At 36.3% G+C, this 15,017-nt stretch overlaps 1 protein-coding gene across 1 annotated transcript in view; it reads right to left on the bottom strand.

The window, feature by feature from the left end:
- DNAH14 (dynein axonemal heavy chain 14) overlaps positions 1 to 15,017 on the bottom strand; it is a 792,430-nt gene that overhangs the window by 265,858 nt on the left and 511,555 nt on the right. Inside the window, exons 49-51 of the mRNA XM_042780425.1 lie at positions 13,060 to 13,197; positions 11,921 to 12,088; positions 9,800 to 9,970 (exon numbers count right to left, since the gene is read on the bottom strand). Coding sequence (XP_042636359.1) covers positions 9,800 to 9,970; positions 11,921 to 12,088; positions 13,060 to 13,197 — 477 coding nt within the window. The remainder of the gene's footprint in view (positions 1 to 9,799; positions 9,971 to 11,920; positions 12,089 to 13,059; positions 13,198 to 15,017) is intronic.

Below are 15,017 nucleotides of genomic sequence, written 5' to 3'. Positions count from 1 at the left end.
GTCCTGGAGGAGGTGCAGCCAGAATGCTCCTTGGAAGCAAGAATGGCCAGACTTCGTCTCACCTATTTTGGTCATGTTGTAAGAAGGAACCATTCTCTGGAGAAGGATGTCATGCTTGGTAGGGTGGAGGGTCGATGAAAGAGGGGGAGGCCTTCGAGGAGATGGATTGACATGGTGTCTGTGATGATGGGCTCAAGTATAGCAGGGATTGTGGGGCTGGCGTGGGATCCGGCAGTGTTTCGTTCTGCTGTGCATTGGGTCGCTATGAGTCGGAAACGACTCCACGGCACTTAACAACAACACAGACTAATATCCTTCATGAATATAGATGCAAAAATCAACAACATTCTACCCAATTGACTCCAGAAATTTATACCAGGCATGCAAGAATAGTTGTACATTAGAAAAACAATCAATGTCACATCATGTAAGTAAAATAAAGAAAAAGAATCACATGATCATATCAATAGATGCAGAAGAAGCATTTGATAAAATCCAACACCAATCCTGATAAAAACTCTGAGAAATATAGAAATAGAAGGGAACTTCTTCAGCATGATATAGGACATATGAAGCAAAAATAGCAACCAACACTATTCTCAATGGAGACTGAAACCATTCCCTTTGAGAACAGGAACCAGCAAGGAAGCCCCCTATCTCCACTTCTATTAAACATTGTATTGGAAGCCCTAGCTAGGGCAATAAGGCAAGAAAGGGAAATCAAAGGTATCCAAATTTGTACGGAAGAAGTAAAACTATCATTATTTGCAGATGATATGATCCTATACATAGAAGGCCCAAGAGACTCAGCAAGAAAACTACTGAAATTAATTGAAAGATTTAGCATAGTGGCAGGATATAAGATCAACATACAAAATCAGTTGGAATCCTATACACCAACAGAAAGTTCTCTGAAAAGAAAATAAGGAAATCAATACCATTTACAATAGCTGCCAAAAAGATAAAATACTTGGGAATAAATCTTACCAGGAACACAAAAGACATACAAAAAGAAAACTACAAAACACGACTTTAAGAAACTATCAGAGATCTATATAAATGGAAACACACGCCATGTTCACAGATAAGAACATTGAACATTGTGAAAATGTCAATACTACCCAAAGCTATCTATACATTTGATGCAATCCCAATCCAGATCCCATCAACATTCTTTAAGAACGTGGAAAAACCAATCACTAATTTTATATGGAAAGGAAAGAGACTTCAGATAAGCAAAGCACTAGTGAAGCAAAAGAATTAAGTAGGAGTTCTCACACTATTACTATTACTATACAGCCACAGTACGAAAAACAACCTGTTATTGGTACAATGACAGACACATGGAGCAGTGGAATAGACTTGAAAATCCAGAAGTAGATCCATCCACCTATGGTCAGCTGATCTTTGACAAAGAGCAGAAATGCATTAAATGTGGAAGAGATAGTCTCTTCAACAAATGATGCTGGCAAAATTGGTTATCCATTTGCAGAAAAATGAAACAAGATCCATACCTCACACCATACACAAAAACTAACTCCAGATGGATGAAAGTCTTAAATGCAAAACATAAAAGTATGAAGTTCATCAAAGGAAAAATAGGGCAAACTTAAGGGCCTTAATTTATGGCAAAAATAGACCATCAAACATAATCCAAGATGCACAAACAGCAGAAGATGAACTAGATGATTTGGACCTTCTCAAAATTAAATTCTTGTGTGCATCAAAAGAGAACCTACAGATTTTGGGGAAATACTCAGCAATGACATATCTGACAAGGGACTTATGTCTAAAATTTATAGAACACTCAAACACCTCAACAACAAAAAGACAAACAATCCAATTAAAAAATGGACAGATGATATGAACAGACACTTTATCAAAGAAGATATTCATGTGGCCAACAAACATATGAAGAAATGTTTGTGATCATTAGCCATTAGAGAGATGCAAGTCAACAATGAGATACCATCTCACCACAGCACTAATAACAAAGTTCAACAAGACAGAAAATAACAAATGCTGAAAAGATTTAGAGAGATTGTTGTTGTTGTTATGTGCCGTCGAGTCAGACCCGACTCATAGCAACCCCTCCTTGAGTTTCCAAGGCAGTATCACTACAGAAGTAGACTGCTCCATCTTCCTTCTGAGAACTTCTGGTCAGTAGTTAAGTGCTTTAGGCACTATGATACCAGAGTTCCTTTAGAGAGATTAGGCCTCTCATACACTGCAGGCTGGAGTATAAAATGATACAATCACTGTGGAAACCGGTGTGGTGATTTCTAAAAAGTGAAATAGAAATACCATTTGATCCAGCAATGTCATTACTAGGAATATATCCTAAAGAAATGAGAGCCAAGATACAAATAGATATATGCACACGCATGTTCCCTGGAGCACTATTCACAATAGCAAAGAGATGGAAACAACCTAAGTGTCCATCAACAGAACAATGGGTATCCAAACTATGATACACACCATGGAATATTATGCAACACTGAAGAATAATGTAGAATCTGCAAAACACCACATAACATGGATGAACTTGGAGGTCATTTTGGTAAGTGAAATAAGTAAATCACAGAAGGACAAATAGTATATTAATCACTAGTATATTTAGTATATATATTAATAGTATATTTCACTATTGTGAAAAGTTCAGGAAAGGTTCATATATGGAAGGAAACTTTCCTTGTTGCTTACCAAGGATGGAAGCGGAAGGGAGGGAATATTGCTAGATAGGAAAAGCAATTATGTATATACATGCATATATATAATTTTTTAATCAATTAATCAATTGCTTATATGTAAGTTCAAGTGAAAGCTGAAGACAATTAAAACAAGTCCACGAGAGTCAAAATATGACCTTTATTATATCTCACCTTAATTTAGAGACCATCTGAAGAATAGATTTTACTCATTGAACACCAATGCAGAGGAACATCAATACAGGAAAACCAGAGGAATTGTGATATGACATCAAGAACATCATCCATGAAGAAAGCAAAAGGTAATTAAAAGACAGGAAAGGAAGAAGGACCAAAATGATGTCAGAAGAGACTCTGAAACTTGCTCTTGAATAGAAAATAGCTAAAGCAAATGTAAGATATGACAAGATAAAAGAGCTGAACAGAAATTATAGATAGCAGCTTGAGAAGACAACGTCAATTATTATAATGTGCAAATGACCTGGAGTTAAAAAATCAAAAGGAAAGAACATGCTTGGTATTTCTCAAGCTGAAAGAATTGAAGAAAAAAAATCAAGCCTCAAGATGCAATACAAAAAGATTCTATGGGCAATATATCGAATGATGCAGGAAACATCAAAAGAAGATGGAAAGAATATACAGACTCACTGTACCAAACAGAATTAGTTGATGTTCAGCTGTTTCAGGAGATAGCATATCATCAAGAACCAATAGTACTGAAGAAAGAAGTTGAAGATGCGCTGAAGGAATTGGCAAAAAACAAGGTGCCAGGAATTGGTGGAATACCCATTGAGATGTTTCAACAAATGGATGCCATGCTACAGGCATTTACTTGTCTATGCAAGAAATTAGAAAGACAGCTACCTGGCCAAGTGATTGGAAGAGATCCATATTTGTACCCATTCCAAAGAAAGGTGATCCCACAGAATGTGGGAATTGTTGAACAAAATCATAAGTATCACACACAAAGAAAGTTTTCCTGAAGAACATTAAAAAATGGTTGCAGCAGCATATTGACAGGGGACTTCCAGAAACACAAGCTTGATTCAGAAGAGGATGTGGAATGAGGGATATCATTGCTGATGTCAGATAGATCTTGGCTGAGAGCAAAGAATACCAGAAAGATATTTACTTGTGTTTTATTGACTATGTAAAAGCATTCAGTTTTGCAGATCATAACAAATTATGAATAACATTGAGAGGAATGGGAATTCTAGAACACTTAATTGTGCTCATGAGCAACCTGTACATAGACCAAGAGGCTGTTGTTCAAAAAGAACAAGGGGATACTGCATGGTTTAAAATCAGGAAGGGAGTGCTTCAGGGTTGTATACTTCACTGTACTTATTCAATCTTTATCCTGAACACAATATTGACACATAATAAATTGAATAATTTGAATAAATTGAATATAATAAAATAAATTATATTTACATATAATCTGTGAAGCTGTATTATATGAAGAGGAACACAGCATCAGGTTTGGAGGGAGACTCATTAACAACCTGTGATATGCAGACGGCACAACCTTTCTTGCTGAAAGTGAAGATGACTTGAAGCACTTACTGATGAAGATGAAAGACTACTGCTTGCACTAAGGTTACATCTCAACATAAAGAAAACAAAAATCCTCACAACTGGAATACGCAGCATCATGATAAATGGAGAAAGAATGAAGTTGTGAAGGATTTCATATTACTTGGCTCCATAATCAACACCAACAGAAGCAGCAGTCAAGAAATCAGATGACATATTGCACTGGGCAAATCAATGCAGAAGAGGCATTTGAAAAAAAGTCAGCACCCATTCTTGATAAAAATGCTCAGCAACATTGGAATAGAAGGGTAATTCCTCATAGTAATTAAGGGCATATACACAAAACCAACAGCCAGCATTATTCTCATTGGTCCTTTGAAAAGATTAACAAATTTGGCAAACTACTGGCAATTTTAACTAAGAAAAAGAAAGAGAAGATGCAATAACATGAATAATAAATGCAATGGGAGAGATCACAACAGCAAACCAAAATAAAAATTATAATAACAGAATACTATGAAGAACTGTACTCAAACAAATTCAGAAACCTGGAAGAAATGGATACATTTCTAGAAGCACATGACCTACCAAAAGTAGAATAGACTGAGGCAGAAAATTTGAACAGACCCATAACAAAGGAAGAAATTAAGTAAGTCATTTAACAAAAAACAAAAACAAAAACAAAAACAAAAAACTCCCCCCTACAAAAAAGTCCTCGCATAAATGGCATTTGAATTCTATCAAACATTCAGAGAAGAACTGACACCTATCTGACTCAAGCTGTTCCAGAATATAGAAAAGGATAGCATACTCCCAAATTCATCCTCTGAAGCAAGTGTAACCCTGATACCAAAACCAGGCAAAGACACCACTAAAAAGGAAAACTACAGACCAGTATCCCTCATGAGTACAGATGCAAAAATCTTCAACAAAATCCTAGCCCAGAGAATATAACACTATATCAAAAAAATAATACACCATGACCAAGTGAGATTCATACTAGGTATGCAAGGATGTTTCAATATTAGAAAAAAATCAACATAACCCATCACATAAATAAAACAAAGGAAAAGAACCACACAATTGTATCAATTGATGCCGAAAAGGCATTTGATAAAACCCAGCATCCATTCCTTATAAAAGCTCTCAGCAAAATAGGAATAGAAGAGAAATTCCTCAGTGTAATAAAGGGCACATATACCAACATTATTCTCAATGGAGAAAAACTGACAGCATTCTCTTTGTGAACAGGTACCAGAAAAGATGCCCTTTATGACCACCCCTATTCAATGTTGTAGTAGAAGTCCTTGTCAGACCAATAAGGCAAGAAAGAGAAGTAAAAGGCATCCAAATTGGTAAAGAAGAAGTAAAACTATTTGCAGATGTTATGACTCTCTATATAGAAAACCCCAAAGACTCAGAAGAAAATAACTGGAACTAATTGAAAGATTTGGCAAAATGGCAGGGTATAAGATCAACATACAAAAATTAGTTATATTCCTTTACATTAACAAAGAGAACTCTGAGAAGTAAATCAGGAAAACAATATCATTTACAGTAACCACCATAAGATGAAGTATATAGGAATATGTCTAATCAGAGACACAAAAGACTTAGGCTAAGAAAACTACAAAACATTATTACAAGAAATCAGAAGAGACCTATATAATGGAAGAATATAGCATGCTCATGGGTAGGAAGACTTAACATCTTGAAAATGCCCATAGTACCCAAAGCAATCTACAGATGTAGTGCAATCCTGATCCAAATTCTGTCATTATTTTTTATTGTTGTTATGTGCTGTCAAGTGGGACCTGACTCATAATGACCCCTCCTTGGGTTTCTGAGGCAGTATCACTACAGAAGTAGATTGCCCAACCTTCCTTCTGAGGAGTGGCTGGTGGGTTTGAACCACAAGCCTTCTAGTTAGCAGTCAAGTGCCTTAGGCACTACGCTACCAGAGCTCATTATTCTTTAGATATGGGAAAATAAATCACTAACTTAATATGGAAGAGAAAGAGACCCCAGATAAGTAAACCACTACTAAAGAAGAACAAAGTAGGAGGCCTCACACTTTCCAATCTCCAAACCTACTACACAGCCATGGTAGTTAAAACAACCTGGTACTGGTACAATGACAGATTCATAGACCAACACAACAGAATTGAAAATGCAGAAGTGAGTCCATCCACCAATGGACAGCTGATCTTTGCTAAAGGTCCAGAATCCGTTCAAGGAAGAAAAGATAGTCTCTTTTAAAAATGGTGTTGGAAAAACTGGATATCCATTTGCAGAAAAATGAAGCAAGGTGCATATCTCACACCATATACAAAATGAACTCAAGTTTGATCAAAGACCTCAATGTAAAACCTATAACTATAAAAACCATTAAAGCAAAAATAGGGAGAAACTTAGGGATCCTAATACATGGCATAAATACTGTATGTGTTTATGATCATGAAACATAAATGAAAATACACAAACATGAGAGGATTAAATAAATGACTGGGAGTTCCTAAAAATTAGACACTTATGTGCATTAATAGATTTCACCAAAAGAGTAAAAAGAGAACCCACAGACTGGAAAACATTTTTGGCAATGGTATATTAGACAAGGGGCTAATCTTTAAAATTTAAAGAAATATTCAACATCTCAACAACAAGAAGACAGATAATCCAATTATGAAATGGACAGAGGACATGAACAGACATTTCACCAAAGAAGACATTTAGGCAGCCAACAAACACATGAAGAAAGCTCACGATCATTAGCTATTAGAGAGATGTAAATCAAAATAACAATGAGACATCTCACCCCAGCCCTAATAACAAAGTTAAAAAAAAAAAAACACTAAAACAAAAAATGAAACCCTCATACACTGTTGGTGAGACTAAAATGGTGCAACACTGTGGGAAATGGTATGGCACGTCACTGAAAAGCTGAATACAGAAATACCATATGATTCAGCAATCCCACTAGTAGGTATATATCCTAAAGAAACAAAGCCATGAGATGAACAGATAGAGGCACACCCATGTTCACTGCAGCACTATTCACATTAGCAAGAAGATGAAAGCAATCCAAATGCAGACCAATGGATGATGGTTAAAAAAACCATGGTACATACGTACAATGGAATACTATGCAATGTTAAAGAACAATGATGAATCTGTGTAACATTTCATAATATGGATGAACCTATAGGACATTATGCTGAGTGAAGTTAGTAGATCACCAAAGGAAAAATATCATGAGACCAGTATTGCAAAAAGTCAAGAAAAGGGTTTCACACAAAAAGAAATATTCTTTGATGGCTATCAGGGGTGGGAAGGTTAGGAAGGGTAAAGCACTAACTAGAGGATAGACAAAAATTAACTAGGGTGAAGGGGAAGGCAATATATAATAAGGGGGAGGTCAACACAAAATGATCAGGGAAAGGAAGAGGCTGAAAGAAGTACAAGACTTAAAGGCAACAGAAGTAAACACAAATTCATAGACAATGCTGCAATAACAGTAATAACAATAATAATCTACGAGTGGCTGTATAGATAGACATGCAAGCTGAACAGGTGTGGAGAGGAGAATGGGACTACACCCATGAAAATATATAGGTTTGACAGAGGCTATTTCTACATATGTATTTATATATGCTACAAATATACCCACGAATATAGTACAGCATGTTGTTAGATACTGATGAGTCACTTCTGACTCATAGTGACCCTATGTACAACAGAATGAAACACTGCCCAGTCCTGCACCATTTTCACAATATATGTTATGCTTGAGCCAATTGTCACAGCCACTGTGTCAATGCGTCTTCTTAAAGGTCTTCCCTTTATGCTGACCCTCTACTTAACCAAACATAATATCCTTCTCCAGGGACTGGTCCCTTCTGACAACATGATCTAAGTATGAGAGATGGAGTCTGGCCATTCTCACTTCTAAGAAAAATTCTGGCTGTACTTCCTCCAAGACAGATTTGTTTGTTCTTCTAGTAGTCCATGGTACATTTGCCAAAATCTGGATTGTGATGTATCAATTCTTCTGCAGTCTTCCTTATTCATTGTCCAGTTCTCATACTGAATATGAGGTGATTGAAAATACCATGGCTTGAGTCAGGTGCACCACAGTCCTCAAAGTGACATCTTTGCTCTTTGAGACTTTTGCAGCAGATTTGCCCAGTGCAATGCATCATTTGATTTCTTGACTGCTGCTGACATGGGTGTTGATTGTGGATCAAAGTGAAACAAAATACTTGATAACTTCAACCTCTTGTTCATTTATCATGAATGCTGCCTAATGGTCCAATTGTGAGGATTTTTTCTCTTTATGTTGAGGTGTACTTACTTTAGAGATGAGGAAATTGAGGCAAAGAGGAGTCACAAATCATAAATGGAAACTTGACAGAGCCTATGTTTGTAACCTCTATATTTAACCCACCTCTTGGGCTGTTAGAGAAGAAAATTGAGAATGATAGAGAGGGACTTGAGGCTCTTATGTCTGAGTGAAGGAAGCAGGATGTAATCTAGAAGTATTGCCAAAGAAGAACCTCAATGAGGAAAGGAAAAAGCTTAACGCTGGATAGAGCCCTGGTAAGTTCCACACAAGTGAGCAGAGGTGGCATTGGCTGTGGAGACAGAAATGGGGTTACCATTGGGTTATTTAATTGAAATTCTACCAGATGTTTAAAAAAGATTGGAGGCCATAAAGTGATGTGGGTTAACATGAATAATTTTATTAAGAAGAGTCTAGGCTGAAGATCTGAAAATTTGGATTAAAAGAAAGTAATGATGGGAGTGCCTAGAAAGTATTTCAAAAAGCTTTTTCAACTTGTGATTTATCTAAAAAAATACATATGCATGCATACATATACATATACATACATGCAAATTTGCATGTATGTATTTATGTTGTATTCTGAGTTTATATGCTCATGTGAATGTCTACTTTTATCTCTCTATATAAAATTTGGATTCTGAAATTCTCTTTTACTGTTGGAAAATATAGTTTTACCTTTGAATGTATTCATTTCCTGGACTGCTATGAAGAAGGTGTGAGAATGTGGCACCACCACAGAAGAGAGAAAAACAAAAGAGGAGACATCTTTGGAAAGGAAATGTTCTGAATTCTTTTGATAGGAATTAACAAAGAAATCTAGTAACAGGGGAGCCAAGTACACTGTCCCATTTAGTCAACTAAATTTAAGTGTAAATTTAGTTGTAAATCAGTTTATTGAAACACTTTCTGCTGAAAGACAGGGACTGAGGAAACCAAAGTTCTATGGGAGGGAGAGGAATGAGAAGTCTTATTAAAGTCTCCAGTGAGTGTACAGTTCTGCTAGTTCTAGAGAAAAATGAGCAGTTTGGGGGTCAAAAGCATGAGCAGTGGCCTCAAGACTTTATCATTTCTATCATGTCAGCTCTATGCTTTTACACATTTTCAAAACAACAGAATTCTTTCATTAGTATTATAGAAATATCTGAAAGATTTTTTTAAAACAACATTTTCACCCAAAACTCCATTTAAGATAAGTTTCGAAATGTAAGTTTACCTGAAAATAGTTCTCAAGCTCCTTTGAAAGAAATTGATAGAAAAGTCCTTTTTCAGTGGGTTCAATTAAGCGATCATGAAATACTCGGGCGGCTTCATGAACAAAGAACAGAGCAGCCATCTCTTTAGAGTTAATAACAGCCTTGTCAGCTTGCAGTAATCCTAGAAGAAGCTATTAGAAATTTAAAAATAACATTTTTTTTTTAACATTAGCAGAGTAAATTTTAAAGCAGCATCTGCAGTAGACTGATAATTTTGTTAAAAAATTTTTTATTTGGATTTGGGAGAAAGTTTATAAAGCAAATTCATTTTCTATACAGCAGTTCATACACACTTTGTTTCATGACATTGACTGTAATTTCCCACAATGTAACAGCTCTCTTCCCACTTCCCCCCCATAATTACCTTCTGTGTGTCCTTCCCTCCATGCACCCCTGCCCCTTTGAGCTGTCTCCCTGTGCAAACACTGCCCTTCTGTTTCCCCATGTTTGATTGCTCCAAGGAGTGTATCTACCTGATTCAAATGTTCTGCCCATATGCCTGTCTATTTTTTTTGCTGGAAGCCACAGGAGTGAGTTTAGTTCCAGACCTGAAGGGTATCTAGGGGCCATGTATAGTCTCAGGGGTCTCATCAGGCTGTATCAGAGCAGCAAATCTGTTCTTTTTTTTTTTTTTTTTTATGATTTTGAGTTCTGTTCCACATTGTTCTCCCACTCTACCCTGGATCTCCTGCACCAATCCCCTTACCAATTGAGCTTGATGTCCCCTGCGACCATGGTACCCAGCCTACAGGTCCAAGTACTCATTCCCTTTGGGTAGCTGGCTGTGGCCAAGAATACACTGATAATTTTTGCAAGATTATGATCATAAAGGGAGCTCTGGTGGTGTAGGGCCTAAGGCATTTGAATGCTAACCAGAAGTCTGGCAGTTCAAACCCACCAGCCACTCCTCAGAAGGAAGATTGGGCAATCTATTTCCATAGAGATACTGCCTCAGAAACCCAAGGAAGGGTCGCTGTGAGTCGGAATTGACTCATGGGCAGTGAGTTTTTTTTTTTTTTTAAATGTTCCTAAAAATCAAAGTAATTATCCAAAGTAAGAATTGCCAGTTTCTCTAAGTGATAACCCAAATTTGTGATGAGACAGACAAGTCACAAGTCAGGGTCAGCTGGCATGGAATTACCCTAAGAGGGAGAGGGTTGCAGTTGTTAAGGTGTGTTTGGCTGCTAACGAAAAGGTCAGCAGTTCAAACCCACCAGCTACTCTGTGGGAGAAAGACATGGCAGTCTGCTTCTGTAAGGATTTACAACCTTGGAAACCCTATGGGACAGTTCTACTCTGTCCTATAGGGTCTCTATGAATTGGAATCAACTCAATTGCAGTGGATTAGGTTTGCTTTTTTAGCATGTCTAGTGAAAACCTTGCTAGGATATGCAAACACACATCTTAACTATGGTACTAGCATGGAGGCAGGGGTTGGTAATGCTATAGAGGTGTCTCTTTATGTTGATATGTTCTAAGGTTCTAAATTTGGATTAAAAGCCTTTATAATCCATTTTCAAAGACTACATATGCTATTTTTGGCTAAAGTCCCACAGGTGAAGGTGAAAGTAATCAAATTCATCAATTTTCTTTCTTAACATTTCAGGTCTCAAAATTATTTGACCAAGGCTGATGTCTAAATCAGCCTCTTGGCATAATTCTCTGGTATGAGATACAAGACTCGTGAAAATTCATGCATATTTATGCATGCATGTTTTCATTTTCTGAGAGAAACAAAAATTATGTAATATCCTTATTACTTCTTTCCCTACTGAGGACCTTAACCAATCAATATCCCAACAGTCATTATTAGTGTCACCATTGCATTCTCTGTGTGGAACTTTTTTTTTTTCAACTTACCCATGGGATAAGTTGCTGATAATAGTAGAACTAACTAACTTGACTTTGACTTTTTTTTCCTTTTAACCATTTAATGTTGACAGAATCAGTTAGAGTAGAGAAATGACAGAAAGAGAAGAGAGAGAGAGAGAGAGAGAGAGAGAGACTCTGAGTTTAGTGAGTAAAATTACATTTCAACTTACATTTGATAATTAAACTAGAGAATGAATTTGAACACAAACCTTAAACAAATCTCGAAGATTAAATATGTATTGACACTTTGCTGGAGTTGGTAACATAGTCTGAAGTACTTGATAGTATATAGCTAGGGAACAACATATGAGTTCATCCTTACTTTTCTGAACATCAGATGCGAAGTTATTTATGGAGAAATACGTTTCCAAATGAGCCTTTAAAAAATTTTTATAGTTTAGTTTGCAAAAAAAAAAAATTCAAGTTTACACTATTTTTAGCTAATGCCTACTAAAGACTTGTGCACTATATTGGAGGATTACCTTCATTAGAAATATTAATAATTGGAATCCATTTTAAACAGGAAAGCTGACTATGAAGAGAGACCCTGGATGTAGCAAATGGGGGTGGGTGGGTGGGAATTCTAATTAATCTGAGTTTGGTGCATGGTCTGGAGGCATGTGCTACATAGTCTCTGGGGACAACTTATATGCACACCAGGTATGCTGGAATTTTTCTACTTCCTTGCTCCCTAATAGATGTTCCTAGAAGGATAAGGTAATAAAATTATTACCTCTGTTTGAATTGGTATACATATATACTTTCTTCTAAATCAAGTTTTCTTGAGGTGTGGATTATTGATCACCTTCTTCCGAATCACTAAGTGATTTTTTAAAAGCATTAAAAAAATTAATCTTTAAAATTTATATTGTAATGAAGAAAAAAACACATTTTGGTTTTGAAAAATTTACTTATCTTGCATTTGATTTATTTTCTTATCATGCTAGATTCAACTTGAGCCTTTTTCCCAGTAAGATATTTCAGAACTTTTTCTCATAGCATTTTCTTTTATTCTACAGGGAATTGAAAACAGCAACTCAATTCTAGCAAAAATCAGGGTGTGCTTGTTAAATAAAAATGTCCTGGAATTCACATGTCCAACATGCATGAAGCATGACCAACATGTGTTCTTTGTACACACAAAATGCTCTGAAATTATTATTTTTTTTATATTTAGAGATGAATTTTAACAATAGGCCAGAAAATATAGGAGAATAAAATCTATCACCTTAAGACAATTTTCTTTAAATGTTAAGTAGTTTTAAATTCTTGTTTTTCAAAGCTTCTCATTTATTTTTTATTTTATGGAATTGAAAATTATTTTTTCAAAATGAAATAAATGTATTACCTGGAAAATCGTATTTAAGGCACTTTGTGGAGGATGAGGTAACACCAGTATGGAAAAATGTTTGAGGAGTCGTGGGCTAATAGTCCTCCTACCAACTGGCGGAGCACAGGCTGCAACTAGAGAGAAATCTTGAATATTCTGTGGGAATAAAAAGCAAGAGTAACTAGATGGATCTGTAGAAAGTGAAAAATATGTACCTGGATGGCACAGAACTGGGCAGTGTTTCGTTCTGTTGTATATAGGGTTGCTAGCAGTCACAGCTGACTCAACAGCATCTAACAACAACACCCCAATGGACAATAGATTTTAAAATATTTAGGCAAGAAGATTAAGAAAGATCTATAAATGGTTTACCATTTATTGTAATAGGGACAAATATGTTAATAAAGAAATCTATCTTCTAAGAAGTAACCCATTCTAAAATGTAATTTTAAGACATGTTACTTCTAGGAAGTCTTCTAAATATCTTCAGGAATAACCCATTTATAAAACAATCATTGGAAAAGAGGCAATATGTTATTGAGGCTAGCAAAGAGGGTTCTGGTGATAAGTGAGAAATTAGAAGAGCCTGGTTAGTGTGTCTCCAGAACGGTCAGAATTGAATTGGGGTGAGAAGATACTTGACTGTGTACCTAAAAAACTAAAAAACCCCAAACTCACTGACATTGAGTCCATTACAACTCATAACAACCCCCTTTGGGTTTCTGAGGCAGTAAATCATTGGAGATAGGTTTCCCAGTTTTCCTTCAGTGGAGTGGCTGGTGGGTTTGAACCACCAATCTTCTGGTTAGCAGTCAAATGCCTTAGGCACTATGCCACCAGAACTCTAGTAGCATCTATTTGACATATCACAGCATTATGAAGCTGGATGGAATCATACAACGGGATGACAGCTTTGTTCCCACCTATGCCTGTACCCAAGGGCACAGACATCCCATATGAGGTCTGCTAAAGCTATTTTCTCATCAGTGCAGGGAACTTCTCTAGGGTTTACATTCCAGGCCCATGTCTAGCCTTTTTTTTCTCTCTCTCTTTTAAGTCCCCTGAATTCTCTCTTAGTGGCTTGCATCTGGATTCTTCCTCTTTGCCTCTGGCTGATGGTTGGTTCAGCCTGACTGGTGTCCAAGGTGATGCCACTTACTAGCCAGTATGCTTCATTCAATATCCTGGGCCCAAGTTGGTCTGAGACATAAGACTGTTTGTAATCCAACTTTTTAATTTCACAGATAAGGAAACTGATCTGACCAGAAAGTTTGCATGGTACAGTCAGTCTGCATCACAGGGCTTGTAATTTCCAGTGAAGAAATCAAATAAATGTGAATAAATACTGAATTTCAACATGGGTCTTGATTTCAACATGCATCCATCAAATTCATTTTAGATAGGCATTTGAGGGAGAAACATGCATCTGAATATTTATTTTTTTAAAGTTAAGCCATTGTTACTTGTTCAATGTAACAAAAATAATTGCACAGGGTACTTACTTGGGATTTTTTTTTTGTTTTTCCTTATGATAAAAGCAACGCTTATGTACCATCAGTAGTTACAAACCAATTCCCATAAAGTCTACTATATTAAAAATTCGAGGTACATACAATGATTTGTAATGACAAACAGGCATTACTTTGAGATGCATATCAAAACATTATTATTACTGTATTACTATGTTAAAGATGTTTTAGTGTAAGTGGAAGTGTTTGTTTAATGTTTTTCATACATAGAAATGTACACTACGTGCTATATACTAAGACAAATATTTGACTAAATGATGTTAGATACAATCCATGCCTAACTGTTTTGACTTACACATTTGACTTAAAGGCAGACTTAAGAACAGAACTTGGGGCAAGATGGCGGACTAGGCAGAAGGACTGCACAGACCCTCTTCAACAAAGAAAAGGGAAACCAATTAACACAGACACAGAAGATAATCTTGGACCCCTGAGCCTTGAAGGAAA

Source organism: Orycteropus afer, unplaced genomic scaffold (assembly GCF_000298275.1).
Source record: "Orycteropus afer afer isolate SDZICR_OR568_19922 unplaced genomic scaffold, OryAfe1.0 scaffold00039, whole genome shotgun sequence".
NCBI classification, from domain to species: domain Eukaryota; kingdom Metazoa; phylum Chordata; class Mammalia; order Tubulidentata; family Orycteropodidae; genus Orycteropus; species Orycteropus afer.
This window is presented reverse-complemented; position numbering and strand designations above follow the sequence as displayed.